A 16,562-nucleotide genomic window follows, 5' to 3' on the forward strand; every position below is an offset into this window, starting at 1 on the left:
AGGCAGGCAGATAATAACTGGCAGGTATGTTTATTTGCAGTTTCACAATTCAAAAATATTTTTTTAATTCATTTTTTAAACGATAACTTCGGTAAACACTGTGATACATACAACAAAAACTAGATAAGATTAACTATTTTGGTTACAAGATCATCCACACATCATTATCTTAACATAAATGGGGAGACACTTAAAGGTTAAGTTCACTCAAAAATTGACTGACCTTCGGCATGCGGCTGAGTAGGTAATGACTGAATTTTTATTTTTGGGTGAACTTTTCCTTAAAAGCATGCAGTGGCAGTTTGCAGAATAGGAACAGTGCTGCCCAGCAGCATTATAGTATCCATAGTGTCTGTGTTTTCATCAAATAATCATTTGAATTGCAGCATTCAGAACTGTGTAAAAAGTCTACCCAAACAATTTACAATGCATGACTTGACTGTGTGAGTTTGTGATATTCAAGAAAGTCAAAAATCAGTACGGATCTTCCTCCAAATTTCGATAAAGGCAGCAAGTAAACATCATCCCCACAAGCTGAAAGAAAAAAAGACACGAGGAACTGGTTAGTTCTGCACGGCACACAGAAACAACATGTTCACAGATCAGCTGGGGGCATTTTGCATAACATTAAAAGAGATGTCCATACTATTCTGTATTCTGCTCACTGGTTAGTGTTTTACCTGTAGAAATGCAATCCCAATACCCACTGCACCGAGAATATACAACTGACTGAGGATGAACTCCTCTAATTTCATAATGCAGCCTCCCTGGGAGCAGAAGAGAGGGAAAGAAATTAAAACGTTATCATAATTTCTATCATTTCTCCACTGCCAAATGGATAGCTTTACCTACCTCCACCCTGTAGATGTTGGAGGGATGGTCCCTGAGGCCGCAGAGGTCAGTGCGAGTTTTGCAGCAGCTATCAGGAACGAGCTGATCATTCGTCTGGATCCACACACTGTCTGTCCAGTCCGAGTAGTTGTGACTGCCACAACACATAAACTGAGAGGGATCGAGAGCAGGGAGGAACACAAGACAAGACAATGATGACTGACATTCAGGCTAAAGCGGTGGACTCAAATTTAATAAAATCTGATCAAGCAGATACCCGACACTGAGGTTACTTAACCCTCAAATAGCTAGACAGCCGGCTATGGCTAAAAATAGCTATTGTTCTAAAATGTTCAATAACTTTTGAACCACTCATCCTACCCAATGTTTTTAAAAGTCATGTAATGCAGAGTTTCTACACGATTCATTGGCGTCACATACATTTATTTTGTTGGGCATTCAGATCACCCATCAAGGAAACCCACATAGTTCACTGTCCACTGGGCCAAAGGGCAAAAGTTTTAGCCAAACTACTTTTGTTGTTCATGTTCAATGGATTATATTTCTCTGAAAAAAGTCACTTTTGCTTTGTTATGATTTAATTACATTTCTAATAATAATATCTACATTTTCAGGAAGTTAAATATGGGATTACACCTGTCTGTCACTGAAAAATGCTGAGAATAATACTATAATAAATGGCTTTAACTGGCCCAGGAAAGGTCAGATGTAGACAAAAATTCATATGTAAATATATAATATAATATATAAATAAAAAACCTTTTTAACAAACTTAAGGTTCTCCTGAATCAAATGATGTATGACACTTGATGCTAACTGCTAGAACACGGTAAGAAAAACAAATTAAATACAGTGTCAGAGAGTCAAGTGCCCCCGAAGTTGTTCTAGGTTTTTGAGGGTTAGGTGGTACTTCTTGCCTGCCTGTAAACCAGCTGTGATTCAGACATTCAGTATCACTTCCACACCTCTTGCTGGAGTTTATCCACAGCCTGCGTGACACTCTCCTCACCCGGCTGCTGGTATTTCTGCTGCATTGTGACCTTCAGGTTCTGTCTGAGCTCCTCATCCAGCTGTGAGACGAGAAAAGCATTTCAGTGATCGCTCAGGAAAAAAATGTGCCACCTGCAAATCTCCTCCCATCAATAAAAATAGCCTGAGGTTAAGTTTCTTTCCTCCCCTGTAACATTCTTCTGTACCTGTGCAATGCCCACACATAACTCAAACCATATGAGCAGAGATCCTCTGACCCCACTACCTCTTCCACATTCTTCAAATAAGTTTGCAAATTAAAAAAAGTTTTGTGCAAAGAGTGGAAACAAATCATTTTATATCAACAGGTTGATATAAAATGGAAACAGGTGGTAGCAGATTACCTGGTAGCAGAAAGGGAAACACTGGAGCGAGAAAAGGGGGGAAAAAGAGAGGTGTGAGAAGGGTGGAAAACAGGACAAATGAAGAACATGCACAGAGAGGCATGCAGAGAAGATTTCACAAGAGAGAGTGCAGCAACTGCAGCATTTCATGGGTGGTAAAAACATTTAAATAGAAATGAAGGAGAGCAAGGTATATGGAGTTTGAAATCACTTCAGGGATAATGGAGTGACAGAAATACACATAAAATATATGCAGAAAGAAAAAAAAGTTAGATTTGTAAATGCTACAGTGGGATTTAAAGTGTATAATAGCATAGCAGTCATAGCAGTATATAACAAAAGTCTTAAGTTTGTTACACTATATGAGATCTTTATCAGGAAATATTTTGTATTGAAAATGAAAGTATATTGGGTTAATATATGTCAGTATACTTTGGTCAAATTCACAGAAGCACATACAAACAGAAAATAAAGCACCTCACCTCTTGGTAGGTAATGAAGGCCAGCACACCGGCGATGAGTTCCAGCAGGAAAATACAGAGCAGTAAGCACAAATACTGTAACAGAGGGACATGAAATATCAAGAGGACGGCTAAAACTGTGCTAAAACATGACAATAAATGTGATTATAAATGTGACATTATCATTGAAAGTATCTGCGGTACAGGATGTTATTCATTACAAAGTTTGTGCTGAATATAGAAACAGACATAACGTCACAGAGCGTGTGCAGTTTTTCTTCTGTGTGACGTCCTGTCACTGCGTCTGTCTGTGTCTCTCAAACACTCTTCAGGCCAAGCAGAGCGCTTGTGATGCCCTCCATTCCTCTGGCATGAGCCACACTCTAAATCTAAACCCTTAAAGACACACTCTGCGTGACTTTGTCTGTTATATTTGACAGTCATGCCTGTCTGACATAATGAGCTGTACTGAAAGCAGGCAGACAAGACAGAAGGTCACCATGGATTAACTTTCAGTTGCAGGTTGTGTGTGTATAAACAGGAACTTAAGTGTCTTTTCTAGGTTCCTCATTAATTAAATGGGGTGGAGTGTAGTAACAACCTCTCTGTTACAGGGCAATGTTTTGTGTGTCTGATCCATTTTACCACAATCAACAGACTCTTCATCTCCTTCAGCGTGGCACAGCATCCGATTATCCCGGTCACAATCACAACGACACCAGCAGCTATCAGGATGTAAGCTGAGGCTGAGTAGAAGCTGGAGTTCAGTAAACTGATGTAGTCGCTCTTTACCACCAGAGTCCACAATCCCACTGCCAGCACGGCCCCTCCCGCCAGCTGGAAGAACACACCGTTATCAGCTCAACTCAAACCAGATGCTCATATCAAGAACGTAGCTCAGAAATGTCAGCAGTTTTTAACACAGCTCCTCAAATGTGAGAGTGATGCAAACAAGACAACGCCTTCTTATTTCTCTGCCAGCCTCAAGAGACGTTCAGGCTTAATTTGATTTTGTTATCTGATGCACATAAATCATGTCTCGTTCATATGTGGGTGCATTCTTTGTGGAAATGCTCAGAGTAGGTTATACAGGAGATGATTTAAAACCTAAAGTTAAGAAAAAATGAGGCTAAGAAAGTAAAAACTGTCAGACTTTAAGTTACGGTGTAGTTATATTGTGGGAAGTAATTATAACACTATTAAATAACTTGTTATCTTAAAGAGAGAATATCTTCATGCTTATTCGTTAACTTACCCAGAAAAGAATGTTAAAGAGGAAAAGTAGATATTTCAGACAAACTGTCCCACAGGTGTTTGTTTTTTCACATTGACCTTCCATTCTGAAATTAAAAGAAATGCATGTTAGTACACTGAAGGTTAATGTATATATACAGGGCAGGAATTACACAATGAAAAACTTAAAGCTGCTGTAACGTCGTCATTTTAACTAACTTCCAGTCCGTTTTGCAGTTAGGAATCCACTCAATCTCTCTGTCAGCACGATGACTCAACTCCCTCCTCTTTTCGAGGCAGCTCTCTTTCCCTTTTTTTTCTTCAAGCATTTTTCATCGTGTGGCCTGTTTGGAAGTATTGGCTGTCACCAGGAGCGCTGGAATTGGTAAATTTCACTGTTTCTTTTCCTTTTCCCCTGAGAGGTTAAAGTGGGCAGAGACACCAGAACATGTCTTTCTTTTTTTACTGCATGAGCAGGGGGAGGAGAGACATGTGCTATTTAACACTCATTTTGATACAAAAATAACGCTTACAGCAGCTTTAAAGCAGCTACAAGTACATTAATTTTGAGTTGATTCTGGTATGAACACCCTGCCTAGTGTCCCAAAGGCATTTGTTTTGAAGGCAAATCAAAGAAAAACACATATTTTTAAAACTTTGTCTTTTTAAAACAGCTGTTTGTTGGATACATAGTGATGGTGACTATTTGTGTGCATGTAAGATTAATAACTTTAATATGACGATGGTGAAACAAAGTAAACTTGGTTTTAGTGCTGCACCGCCAGACTACAGAGCGGCTCCTTTCCTCAGGCTGTGAGGTCCCTCAATTCATTCTCAGAACTTCACCATAAAAAAATATTTTTAATTTAATGACTGGACCTGATGAGAATGACTACACTACACAGAAATAGCCAATCTTCTTGCTGATGGTCTGGTTTTCTTATACATGTCATAGAGGCATCAGTCTAGTTTATTTCATAATGAGTTAAAGGCATACTATGTAGGATTTGTTGTTGCTGTTTGTAGATAAATTAGCGAGTCATGACCCCAAACTGTCAGTATTTGACGACCTGTGAACGAGACTCAGCAATCAACTGTCTTTCTGCAGAACCGCTGACGCCTAACGCTGCAGCAATTCTAAAAAAACACACAAAATACAGGCAGAGGGTCTCCGCAAATATACTTATGACTAACTTCTGGTGAGTCACAAGTGATGATTGAGAGGGATTATTTAGCATTATTTAGTCTGTACCTTGTTTTTTTTTAGGAAAATCCTGTATAGCCTACCTTAAACAACCCCTTGTAGTATTTCTTGAAGATTAGCACAGCAGAACCTAGAGAATGAAATCAAGCTGCTTACCCTCCAACATTGAAGATTATTATCACACATCTTTTTACTCGCATGACAGCAAACTAAATCCTATTAGTGTCATATCTGATTGAGACAAGCAAGTGGTGGTATACGTTTAGGAATTTCCTCTTTCAGTCTCCTTTAGTTCCACATTTGGTGTGAAAAGGTGGTTCACTGGGTGGAGATCTGACACCAAACTACAGTACACAGTGCTTTCCTGAAAACAGTTCATCTTTTTAAGGGTTTACATTAAAAAGTAAACTGAAAACTGAAATGTAGCACCTTTCAAACTTACAAAAAGACCAAAAAATATGGGTATACTAGAGCAATATGAAGAGCTCAAAGATGAAATCAAATATGTTGTGGGTAAAACATACTTAACTTGTGTCACATGTCATCCAGCAGACAGATATACATGTCCCCATCTCAGTAACTTAACCTGATCTTCTCACGCTCCAGTGATATACTGTTGACTTTTAATGCTTCACTTCATGTCTGTTTAATTTTAACTTGAGCACAACTTTCCTCTGCTTCTTTTCTCAAAAAGTTGTGAATCTGAGGACCATGAGAGATTGGGGATTGTAAATTTTAAGGTATCAGCTAACATCTCTTTAGAAAGACATAAATCAAGAAAAAGTAAAAGTGACAGTTACTATGAAACAAATGAAAAATGCAGTGTTGTGTTCCAGCCACAAGGCAAAATACTCCATGTGTATATGTGATTGTCCAGCAAAACAAAATCTCCCAATGGTCAGAATCAGAGTTATTTTTAACTCATTGTGTCATGGAAAAACTGCTCTCCCTTTCCGCTGAGACTAAAATACTCCTACCTGATTTTAGATGGTGAGCACTGAAGGATGTAGATTATCGGGGTACGTCTTCCCAGATCACAACAACCCCGGTGTCACCGCGCTGCTGGCTTTGAAGGTTAACTGCAACAGTGCAAGTTCTCAGCTGACACTCAGACACGAGCCCTCCACCCGAGCGTCTGAGCGTGTCTGTCCTCTTTTGGCACCACAGGCAGCTCCACATGTTGTGTAGAGTACATGGCTGCCCCCATCTGGTTTCTCACACATATGAGCTCTACTGGAACTAAAACTGTAAAAGCTTAAAGGACTGTAATATAAAATTTAAAAAAGACAATGACACCAAAGCAGTCATCAAAAATATATTTTATGGGATGGTTTATAAAGATACATACACAGGCAAATATTACAGATACTGTTCAGTAAACTTGTCCACAAAATGACATGATATAAATGACCTTTGTCTGTCCCGACAAATCAACCATGGTGCTGACACCTTTCCTCTTCTTTTCATGTACAGCAGCGTTTTTTTTCAGTGTCTTCGGTCAATAAAAGTGCATCTTCACATTGTCGGTCATGCTGCGACACTAACATCCTAAGATGAAGAAAATGATTAAATCATTGTGCAGCAGAATCCACAACATGTGAGAATAAAAATAAGTTTACAGTTAACACAGCAGATCCTGCTGCCAGTTCTTATCAGGGTTTGACAATTCGATCAAACATAAATGCCAAATACTTTGTTTTCAGCTTTTCAAATGTGATTATTTGCTGCTTTTCACTGTTATTATAACTTTCAGTTTTAGAATGCGTGTCCAAAAAAACAAACTATCTGAAGACATCACCTAGGACTCACAGTGAGACCAACATTTCTGCCATTTTATAGAACAAATGATTGATTATTAAAAAATTTGCAAATTATTTGATTGTGAGAAAATTGCTAGCTTAGTTGTAGCCCTTATTAGAAAACCTCTCAATATAACGCAATACAATTCAATAGCAACACAAACTACGGTCCGAAAACAACACAGAATCAACACCTCTAGAAGACTAGAAGAAGTCTAAATATGAAAAATAGTAAAGGAAGAATTATTTGATACATCAATCAATATCTAACATAAATTATCCGCCATAGGTTTTGACAATTCGATTAAACATTTATCAAATAATGACATATCAAATAATTTTTCAGCTTTTAAAATTTTATTATTTACTACTTTTCCTTGTATCTTTCAATTTGTCGGACAAAACAAACGATATGTGCCAAAACACTGCCAACACAGCAATAATAAACATTTTACAGGATCCAGATGATGTGAAGGACATACAGCAAAGAAATAAGAAGCCATACCTAGCCAGATCAGTCATCAGCTCCTCGATGTTATGTCCACTTTTTGCGCTGCACTCGTAAAACAAAGCTTGGTGTTGCTGCATAAACCAGGAAGTAAAAACAAAACATTTTATTTGTATTAAAGTAGTGTTTCTTCCTTAGCAGTGGCATTGTGAGTAAATCACGCCAGAAGATAGTTTGAATATTCAAATGTGCCTCACCTCTGCTAGTCTCTGCCCCTTCCCTGCTGTCACTCTTCTGCTGTGATCGTCTGCCAGGTCCAGTTTGTTCGCCAGCAGCATCAGTACTGCACCGTCACACATCTTCTCCTGGGACAGACATACAGCAGGTTACAATACACACAAGAACTGAAGCAAAAAATACATCAATAGTGAGGAAAGCTGTTACATTAATCTACATAAACATCTGACAAACACAGAGCTAAGAAGCTAAAAGAAGAGTTGATATTTATCACTCAGATGTCAGCAGAGATTTCTATTGTGCCGTGTTGTCATTTACCTGCATGTGTATTCAAATTGGGACAAACTGTTTTGCATGTTTTTCCATCTCCACCTGCTCACCTTTACAGAGTGCATCCATCCTCTCACAGCGGTGAAGGAGGGGGATTGAGTGAGGTCATACATGGCGAGGATACCGTCAGCTTTGCGGAAGTATTGCTCAGTGATGCTGCGAAACCTGGATGAAATAAAAAGACTTTAAATGATTCTACAGCACAAATGGTATCATGTTAAAGCCACACGAAAAACACATGGCTGGGAAAGATCGGAATAAGCTGTGTTACATCTGACCTCTCCTGTCCTGCGGTGTCCCAGAGCTGCAGGGTGATGGTGGTGGAGCCCAGAGTTACAGTCTTCATCTGGAAATCTATACCTGGAACCAACATGGTTTCATACTTTACTGACATATCCACTGAGGTGTACGTTAATTGCTGCGATACTAGTGATAATAAAAGAAGAGCTTACCGACAGTAGTGCTCATTTTATTGTGGAAGTGTCCCGTGCAGTAGTGCTGGATGAAGGAGGTCTTACCCACGCCTGAATTACCCAGGAACACCACCTTGAACACTCGCTGAGGACTGACAATGTTGCTCTAAAATTCAGGTAAAGGCACCAGACTGAACATTTTCACTTCAGTGTCATGCTGTTTTTTTTCTATTGCACTCTATCATCACTGTGCAGAGGAAAAAATCCCTAGAATACTATCTTATAATAATTACAACTTTGTTTATATGGCACCTTTAAAACCCGTGACAGACAAAGCAAAAGCAGGAAACTCAGGAGGACCATATAACAGGATAAACACTCAACAGTCAAGCCAAACAGAAAGACGCCCTGACTAAGAGAAGTTAAAACAAAACACAAAATGTCAAGACGAATGAAAACAATACAAATTAAATTAAAAAGAGTAAAAGCAATAAAAGGACGATAAGAAGACAACATCACATAAGAGGAATAAGACAGATAAAAAAAATTTACAGTGAAAAGGAATTTAAAAAAGACGACTTCATATGAAAGCAGGTCTATAAAAGTGTGTTTTAAGAAGTGATTTTAAATAAGTTGCTGATTTTGCAAGCCTTATCTCCTGGCTCCCATCTCCCACTCCTCCTAGGCCCCTCCTCCCGAATACTCAATCTGCTTTGATTGGTCAGCTCACACACACCTGAGCCAGCATCGCTCACTATGTCTATGGTCGGCTCTGTCATGTTTTCAGCTTCCACTTAGCCTCACTTCTACTGTGTGTGTGCAAATATGTGACATGGTGAGTGATGTCAGGGAATTAAAGGAGAGACTACTAACAAGCCGTTTCAGGCACTTCAGGAGCAGTGCTTTCTGTGGGAGAGAGGAGCTCCCATTAGTGCGAACATTGGGCTTTTAAACTTTCAAGACCTTACACATGTACGAAAACCTATACAGTATAAAACACAGAAGGAAAGGAAGAAAATGAAAAAGCATAATCAGTCTCCTTTAAAACCAGTAAGAAGCCGAACTGCTGCATTCTGGACAAGCTGGAGGCGAGCAAGACTTTCAGTGTCTGCCAGAAAGGATGAGTCGGTTGAGAAAAGATGAGTGCATGAACGACTTTTTCATCTTCCTCATAATCCGTCTCTAGCTGCTGCATCTGTGTTAAAAACATTCATGGATTTTATGTATTTGTGGATTTAATATGTTCCCTACCTGAGTTTGCACTTGTTCAACATGTTCACGACTGACTCTACGTGACGGCTGGTGTCTCTTGGTTGTATTTGTCACCTCTTTGTCTTTGTTCTCCTCCAACTCATCGGATGAGCTCAGCTGTCTTCAGAATCAACGAATACACAAAATTAGTTACCTCCTCGAGCAATCTGCCTCACATTACTGCAAAGATGACAAATGTGATATCAGATGTGGTAAGTCATACAAACCTCTTCAGTGGCTTGTCTTGCAGTAAGTAGTTACCTATGATTGACCCTTTCTTCTGCAAAGGCTTTGTGACATTTGGAGTCTAAAAGGTTTTTGTGAGAAGTGAGGCAGAAGAAATGAGTAGCATTAAGATTTTTATAATAAAAGGTATTTTAGTGTATATAATATCCGCATGCTATTTTCCAAGCAACATCTTCTCTGTAGAAATACTGAATGCTTCACACAGGCAGAGAATTTTTTAGTTTTTGTTCATTCAAAAAGCAAGTATTCAGTCCAATAGTGAAATCATTCTGCTGCAAAGAAGTTTAACATCATAATCATCAGAATTTTGATAAAGGGCTTTATTAGTTTAGTCAACTGACCCACTTTAAATCACCTGCATAAATAGTGCTATGTACAGTATCATTAATAAAGATATAAAACACTCTTTCCTTCAAGTTGACACAGGACAGAATAAATGCCTTTTCACAAAACTCTTCACTTCACTGACCACATCTTCAAGAGAAAAACAAAACACATGCTGACATTGCAAAAAGTCCCAAGTGAGTTCAATCAATAACCGAACCATAACAGTACCCGTATAAATAATCATTGTCCAGCATGAAGCCTTTCCAAGACTTAGCTTAGGTTGGATAAATCTTCTGTGTCCACGGGGTACAAAGGTCTTCACTGAGGTAATGAGTTAATGGTAGAGCAGGATGGACAGAAGTGTGTCTATGACTGTGACTAACCCTCCTCTGGGACTGTTGGACATCTTTCTCATCTCGCAGCCTTTTGTTCATGTCCCTGATAAAAAAGGGAGAAAATCTGTTACAACCAACATCACACTGGTAGATCCATGCTTAGATTGGTGAGTAATCGATTCAAAAAAGACATGAAAAGTACAAACACTACAGTACAGTACTACTACAGGAACTTGACTGAAGCAGCAGCTGTTACCTCAAAAGCTCCAGTTGTCTCATGAGACTGTCCTTCTCTTTCTGTATGTTCCTTGACACCTTCATCACATTTCTAGAGTAAAGCAAACAAGAGATTGTTAAAGCATGAGTCTGCAATTATTCTCTACTTTTCTTCTTGGCAACAAATCCAAGAAAAAATAATTAATTGATCCCTGTAAGTACTGCCTATGTAGTCAAAGCCTTACATAACTTTGTGCAATAGATTTTAAACACGTCAACAAGCCACATCTTCGTCATGATGATGAACATGGACACTGTAGTTGACTTTGAGCTGATCCCACAAACACCGTCCTGCTGCCATAAATGCTCATTAGGGCACCAAATGTGTATTTATCCACAACAGAAAATAGTCCCAAACAACTACACTTATTACTTCTGTGTGCGTGGTGTTTACTTAAGATTACAGTGCACAGCTGCTTTAGGTCATTACTTCAGTCAGGAACACTCTCGTCATAGGTTTGACCATTTATTGCAACATATAGAAATACAGTTATGCTTGGCGCTGGTGGCTGTGCTCTTAAGACGCTCCCTGAATTGACCAGGCAGCATCTCTACTTTAATCTATTAAAGGTGGCGGCAAGCTTGCCAGCAGTAGCAGTTTGTGGCAGCATTTGAGTAGGAGGTGGATCTTTAAATGGACCACCCTGTGGTGACAATGGCTGTGATTGGTGTGTGACTGATTGGTAACAATGATTTAATCGGCAGGCTGCCGGAGACCTCAGAGACATTTTTCCAGAGTCAAAATGATTGTTTAAAAATAGCCAAATGTGGAGAAAATAAGATCACTTTAGTTTAAACTTGTCTCACATGGATGAAATATGCGTGTTTTCAATTTAATTGCACATCGGCTATGGTAACTTTTGGTAATAGTTCGACTGGAACTGAAAAGAGTCATATGACTCCCATGTGTTTTTTAATATCAGAACTCTTAATGCTTTGTTATCAAGTTATGAGGAAAGACAATCCAATTTCTGATACAAGTGTTGGGACGTCTACAGCATGTAGTATGTGCTGTTAGATACTCACCTCTGCCTGGCTTCTTGTTCTTGGGCAGCATCGTGCTGCAGCAGGCTGAGCTGACCCAGAGCAGCCTGCAGCTGCTCTCTGCTGCTCTCCACCTGCTCCTGTAACTGGATGTTGAGGCTCCGCAGCTGCTGGTTCTGCTGCTTGATGTTTGCTTTTTCACAGCTCAGCTGCTGGATTCTGGTCTCCAGCTGAGGACAGAGACAGTTGATTCACTCATTAAACTATGACCCTTCACACTTTTTGGAACCAACATTAATGCTGTTTGGACGGCCACCTCTTTCTGTTTGGTCAGTGTGTTCTCCAGCTCTTGCTCCCGACTCTTCAGCTCCTCGTCAAGTTTCTGCCCTCTCTGCTTCTGTTTAATGGTCTCCTTGATTTCACAATAAATGTATTAAATGCTGTTATGTTGATCACTTTAGTTAAACAGCACAAAGGCAAGACTAAATAGCACATGTGTGGTGTACCTGAGCCAGGCGCTTCTCTCTCTCCTCTCGCATCTGGCCTTCCATTTCTTCATATATGGACCGAACAACCTGATCATGTTCACTCTCCCGTCTGAAACAGAAAAAATGAAATCAAAACTCTGAATACTCCCGTTTGAATATGACATAATTAATATAGTATATCATGTTCCACATGCAGAGGACCTGCGAAGAGCTTGTTCCAGACTGTCTCTCTCTCTGATGGAGTCCTGTAAATGGGACACTGCATGGGTTAGGATGCCTTCAAGGACACCGAGCAGCTCCGGCCTGTCTCTCTGGAGGTCACACCACAATGAACTGAACTCCTGCTGACTGACACACAACACACAGCACAACTGTTACAGTGAGTGTGACTATCAAACCTTAACAGCACAATATCACTCACATTACAAAGAGGTTATGGATTCAAATGACAAATGCTACATGTACAGTTGTACATCAAGCATCTTTATACTGAACTGCACAAAGTACAATTCCTATAAAATAAGCAGATGCTCAGGACAGTTTTTTGTTTTAGAGAGGAGAAATTCCTCCATTTCAACAACCCAACACAACAAAGTTTGAGACTTGGGTCAATGTTAATTACTGTTAGATTTTTAACAATGACAATCTTTGCAGAAGCTCACAGACAACAATTCAAAAGACAAAGAGGCTTGAATGTGTTAACTCTTTACAACTGTGATGGCAAACAACTGCGGGAGACACACATGCAGACAGCGGGATGTAACCTTTTGTAGCAATCAAGTAAAAATGTATAAAGAACTTCAATTTCTATTCTTTCACTAAGTATATAAATTTAATGGCCCATGTCGATGTACTGTATGTCTATTTTCAAAAAACTTTCACAGTCTTGATGTTTTTCTCAAATTCAAAACTTGTAAGGGTTTGTGGGAACAAAGAAACTTTTATTATAGTGTCAAAGACCTACACTAAAATAAAACCACTTAATAGTTTATATTTTCTAATGAAACAGCTGGGACTCCGCACTGTTGTTTCCTGTAACTGTGGATCTTTTTGACAGCCGTTTACAGTGAAAAAAATACATCATGTAATGTGGCATTCACTTCTAGTAAACACAGTATGCAAATATTGTTATACAATACTTATCACATGATGTTTTGTTGCAACAGTTTTAAGGAGATTTTGATTCAACATTACTGTAATTTTAGTGACTGTGGTGCTTTTGAATCTATTATGTCGACCCCGTTTTATCAATGAAGGTAGAATAATAAAAATAACATTAACCAATCATAGGAAATCTTAGCAGTTAACGTGTGATGGTGGTCTTACTCTTTGAAGAGTTTGTCAGCGCCCAGCTCCATCAGGATGTTTACAAATCTAACTGCAGCGGGGTCCTGGGACCAGTCCACCCCGTCCATATCCTCTTCTGCTTCGTCTTGACTCAGCTCAGTGGTGTCCTCCAGCCCCACCAACTCACCTGCACCACAGACAGAGAGAAGCACCGAGGATTTGGTTTAAAGTGGATGATGGATGGTTGTGAACAATAGTGAGCAGCGCTCTCAAATCACTCAAAACACAACACTCACCAAGTCCAGTGTTGAACTCAACAGGAGTGAGGAAGCCGTTGCTCTGTCGGTCCAGACTCTCAAACACCGTCTCCAGCTGTTCAGGGGACAGCGGCAGCTCCCCTTGTAGCCTCTGACCACAAGAAGATGGAAAGTTCAAGACTCTATGAACGACCTAAATTTTGTAATTCTACCACATCAGCTGCTCACCTGCATGTCCCGCTTTGTGATGAACCCTTTCCCCTCTTTGTCACACAGCACAAACAACTCCTTGGCTTTGCCCATGGTTTCTGCCTGTGGGCTGCCTGGCATAGCCTCTCTGGCAGTGGGTGAGGTCAGGGGACTTCGTACCCGGCCTGGCTTTGGGCTCCCAGCTGGTAGGCACCGCGGCCTGGGGCTCACCGGCACTGCCTCACCACTGCCTTGACCCACCAGCACTTCACCATCATTCAGCCAGTTAGACATTACTGCACAGAGACAGGGGGATATGGCTGGTGAGTTGGTGTATGTGGCTATCATTTAATACTGGTTATATACACTGTTTGTACTGGTGGGCCTAACTTTTCACCTGCACACAATGTAGGTGCGCCCAATAATATTATATTCTTGTTAACAGGAATAAAGACGTAGACAAATAATTCTCTTAATTTTAAATCACATCCCAAGCAACAAAAAACTGTGATAACTTCAATTTATCAAAAAAGTGCTGATGTTTAAAGTGCTCAACAAACTCAAATAAATCAATCTCAAACATCATCAATTAATTGCATAGTTGACATTTTTTCAATTTGACCTGCTGAATCTCAGGCGCACCAATGTGATGAATGAAAATGTCAAACTTGACAGCTTTTTAAATTATTAGCAAAGGCCTGATGGGAAGTCGATCCTTATTTCAATAGTGTTAAAGTTAATTATTACTGGAATTTGCAAGTGTGAGGCATGATCCATGACATTCATTTTTACGTCACTGATGATCCAGAACGAATTAAAAGACACTTTGGATGTTCCTTCTTGTTGCTGCAGGATATTGCGAGAAGCTAAGCCTACAGGTCCTCCCTTGTCAAACACTAGGTGCAGAACAAACTCAGCTGTGAGTCCAGACTTATCTACAGCTACTACGATCAGGTGACAGATATGTCACTCTCTTGCAGTCGTTTGAGGTATCTAGTGTGATGGCACGTTATTATGTATGTTTCTGTACAAAAAGTCAATATGCCTAGGCAAGGTAAATCATAAGGTTTTAGCTTAAGGCAGCACAACCAGTTATTCTCACTCAATATTTAGATGAGGATAAGTTAAATAAACAATATGCTGCCACTGCTGCCATGATGATGCGTATCAGGATGTGTAGAGGATAAAAAACAGGATGGTGTCATGTGAGGGGATTTACTGTGTACACTCAGGGAGGGTGGAAAACCCAGGGGAGAGAGATGCAAATAAAATGTTTTCAGGTATTTGCATTGTGAGAAAAATACCACAATTGCAAACAAATTTTACTCTTGAACACTACGAGGAAGACATGCCTTAGTATCTCCATCATAAACTGTGATTTATGACAAACATCACACATAATCTGTCTTCGGGTTAGATGGCATTTCTATTACACAGGACGAACATATCAGCATAAATCATAAATGGTGTCATCTAAATGAAATTAGAAATATCATCAGGTTAAGGTGCACTCTCGATTGATATCTGCGTCACTGTTAAATACTGCCTGTCCTTCCTATCTCTCCAGTTAGGTTATCTCAGAAGGCATAAAACCCTAAAAGGTATGAGCTGATAATGGCTAGTAAAACATCCAGATGCTGATCTATGAAGTTAAAAAACTTCTTTATAACATTAGAGATATGCAGGGATCCCAGATAAGCTGCTCCTGCAAACATTGAGGATTTTGTATGTCAAAACCAGACTTCTAATAAGCCAGCAGCCACGCCAAAGGTCAAATAAACTTACACACCTAACACACTATTTAACAAGGTCGGTGTGTGTGTGTTTGGTGCAAGGTGGAGTTCTCACATTCAGGGAAAGTGAGTTTACAACACGGCCCGACACTTTCAGTGATAAACGTCCACATTACAACACATTCACTCCCATCGCGATTGAACATATGTTGCTTGAAAACACGATGACAGCTCGTTAAAAACGACGCGTGGTTGTAAAACGTTGCGACTGTGCGTTAAAAGTCTGACTGAGGCTCAGCTCGGCAGTCCTCTGTGAATTAAGTGGCTGACGTGCGGCACATTTTGGACCAATGTAGCTAGCTGAGGTAACCAAAACCAAGAAGTAATGTACATTTATTATTGAAGAAGAGCCTCACAACACAACCGCTGGTCGGTTGTTCATGTTGCTGTCACCTTAGGGGAGAGAAGGTGAACATAAACGCGGGTGTAAAATGTCTCAACGACTTAAATTACTGTAGTTTTCTATCAATTCAGCGAAGTTGTAGAAACTTTGAGTACTCACCAGTGTTGTCCTGAACGCAGGTGTCCACTAACCCTTGATCACCTCACAGGACTACAGTCCAGTACCGCGTGCAGCCGCTGGGTGGCAGTGACGGCCGAGAGCTGTGGAAGGTTACCGTAATGTCTGATGTAGATCGCGAATTGAAGACACGTACTTTGATTGATTGAAATCTTTTTTACGAACATGTAGCTTTTTTTCCCCTCCTTTTATTTTAATCAACACACGAAACAACGAAAGAGTACTGTATTTTATTTTTGATGTGATGTCGTCTTCTTAT

General features: G+C 39.9%; 2 protein-coding genes across 2 annotated transcripts; both read right to left on the reverse strand.

Moving 5' to 3' along the window:
- Nucleotides 1–305: 305 nt before the first annotated feature.
- On the reverse strand, nucleotides 306–4,025 carry cd151 (CD151 molecule). Its single transcript, XM_073472569.1, has 8 exons — nucleotides 3,942–4,025; nucleotides 3,332–3,523; nucleotides 2,708–2,782; nucleotides 2,226–2,246; nucleotides 1,818–1,922; nucleotides 853–1,002; nucleotides 681–767; nucleotides 306–534 (listed from the first exon to the last, which is right to left on the reverse strand). Exons 1-8 carry the CDS (start codon nucleotides 4,023–4,025, stop codon nucleotides 475–477), a joined length of 774 nt encoding a protein of 257 aa, XP_073328670.1. The 3' UTR covers nucleotides 306–474.
- Nucleotides 4,026–6,424: 2,399 nt separating this feature from the next.
- On the reverse strand, nucleotides 6,425–16,364 carry cracr2b (calcium release activated channel regulator 2B). The gene is made up of 18 exons (XM_073472903.1): nucleotides 16,286–16,364; nucleotides 14,030–14,286; nucleotides 13,841–13,952; nucleotides 13,584–13,731; nucleotides 12,459–12,605; nucleotides 12,276–12,366; nucleotides 12,086–12,181; nucleotides 11,812–11,999; nucleotides 10,766–10,837; nucleotides 10,558–10,612; nucleotides 9,829–9,908; nucleotides 9,602–9,722; nucleotides 8,390–8,516; nucleotides 8,216–8,297; nucleotides 7,988–8,102; nucleotides 7,628–7,735; nucleotides 7,428–7,504; nucleotides 6,425–6,671 (listed from the first exon to the last, which is right to left on the reverse strand). Exons 2-18 carry the CDS (start codon nucleotides 14,282–14,284, stop codon nucleotides 6,587–6,589), a joined length of 1,959 nt encoding a protein of 652 aa, XP_073329004.1. The 5' UTR covers nucleotides 14,285–14,286; nucleotides 16,286–16,364; the 3' UTR covers nucleotides 6,425–6,586.
- Between the last annotated feature and the right edge of the window lie 198 nt (nucleotides 16,365–16,562).

Source organism: Pagrus major, chromosome 8, assembly GCF_040436345.1.
Source record: "Pagrus major chromosome 8, Pma_NU_1.0".
NCBI lineage: Eukaryota > Metazoa > Chordata > Actinopteri > Spariformes > Sparidae > Pagrus > Pagrus major.

Coding starts and splice junctions, on each gene's coding strand:
- cd151 (XM_073472569.1), bottom strand. CDS start 4,025: ATGGAAGGTCAATGTGAAAAAACAAACACCTGTGGGACAGTTTGTCTG. Junction 1,923..2,225: donor GTTTCCCTTTCTGCTACCAG/GTAATCTGCTAC, acceptor CTCGTCTCACAG/CTGGATGAGGAGCTCAGACA. Junction 768..852: donor CCAACATCTACAGGGTGGAG/GTAGGTAAAGCT, acceptor TTCTGCTCCCAG/GGAGGCTGCATTATGAAATT.
- cracr2b (XM_073472903.1), bottom strand. CDS start 14,284: ATGTCTAACTGGCTGAATGATGGTGAAGTGCTGGTGGGTCAAGGCAGT. Junction 12,606..13,583: donor GCTGACAAACTCTTCAAAGA/GTAAGACCACCA, acceptor GTTGTGTGTCAG/TCAGCAGGAGTTCAGTTCAT. Junction 9,909..10,557: donor TCCAACAGTCCCAGAGGAGG/GTTAGTCACAGT, acceptor AAAACCTTTTAG/ACTCCAAATGTCACAAAGCC.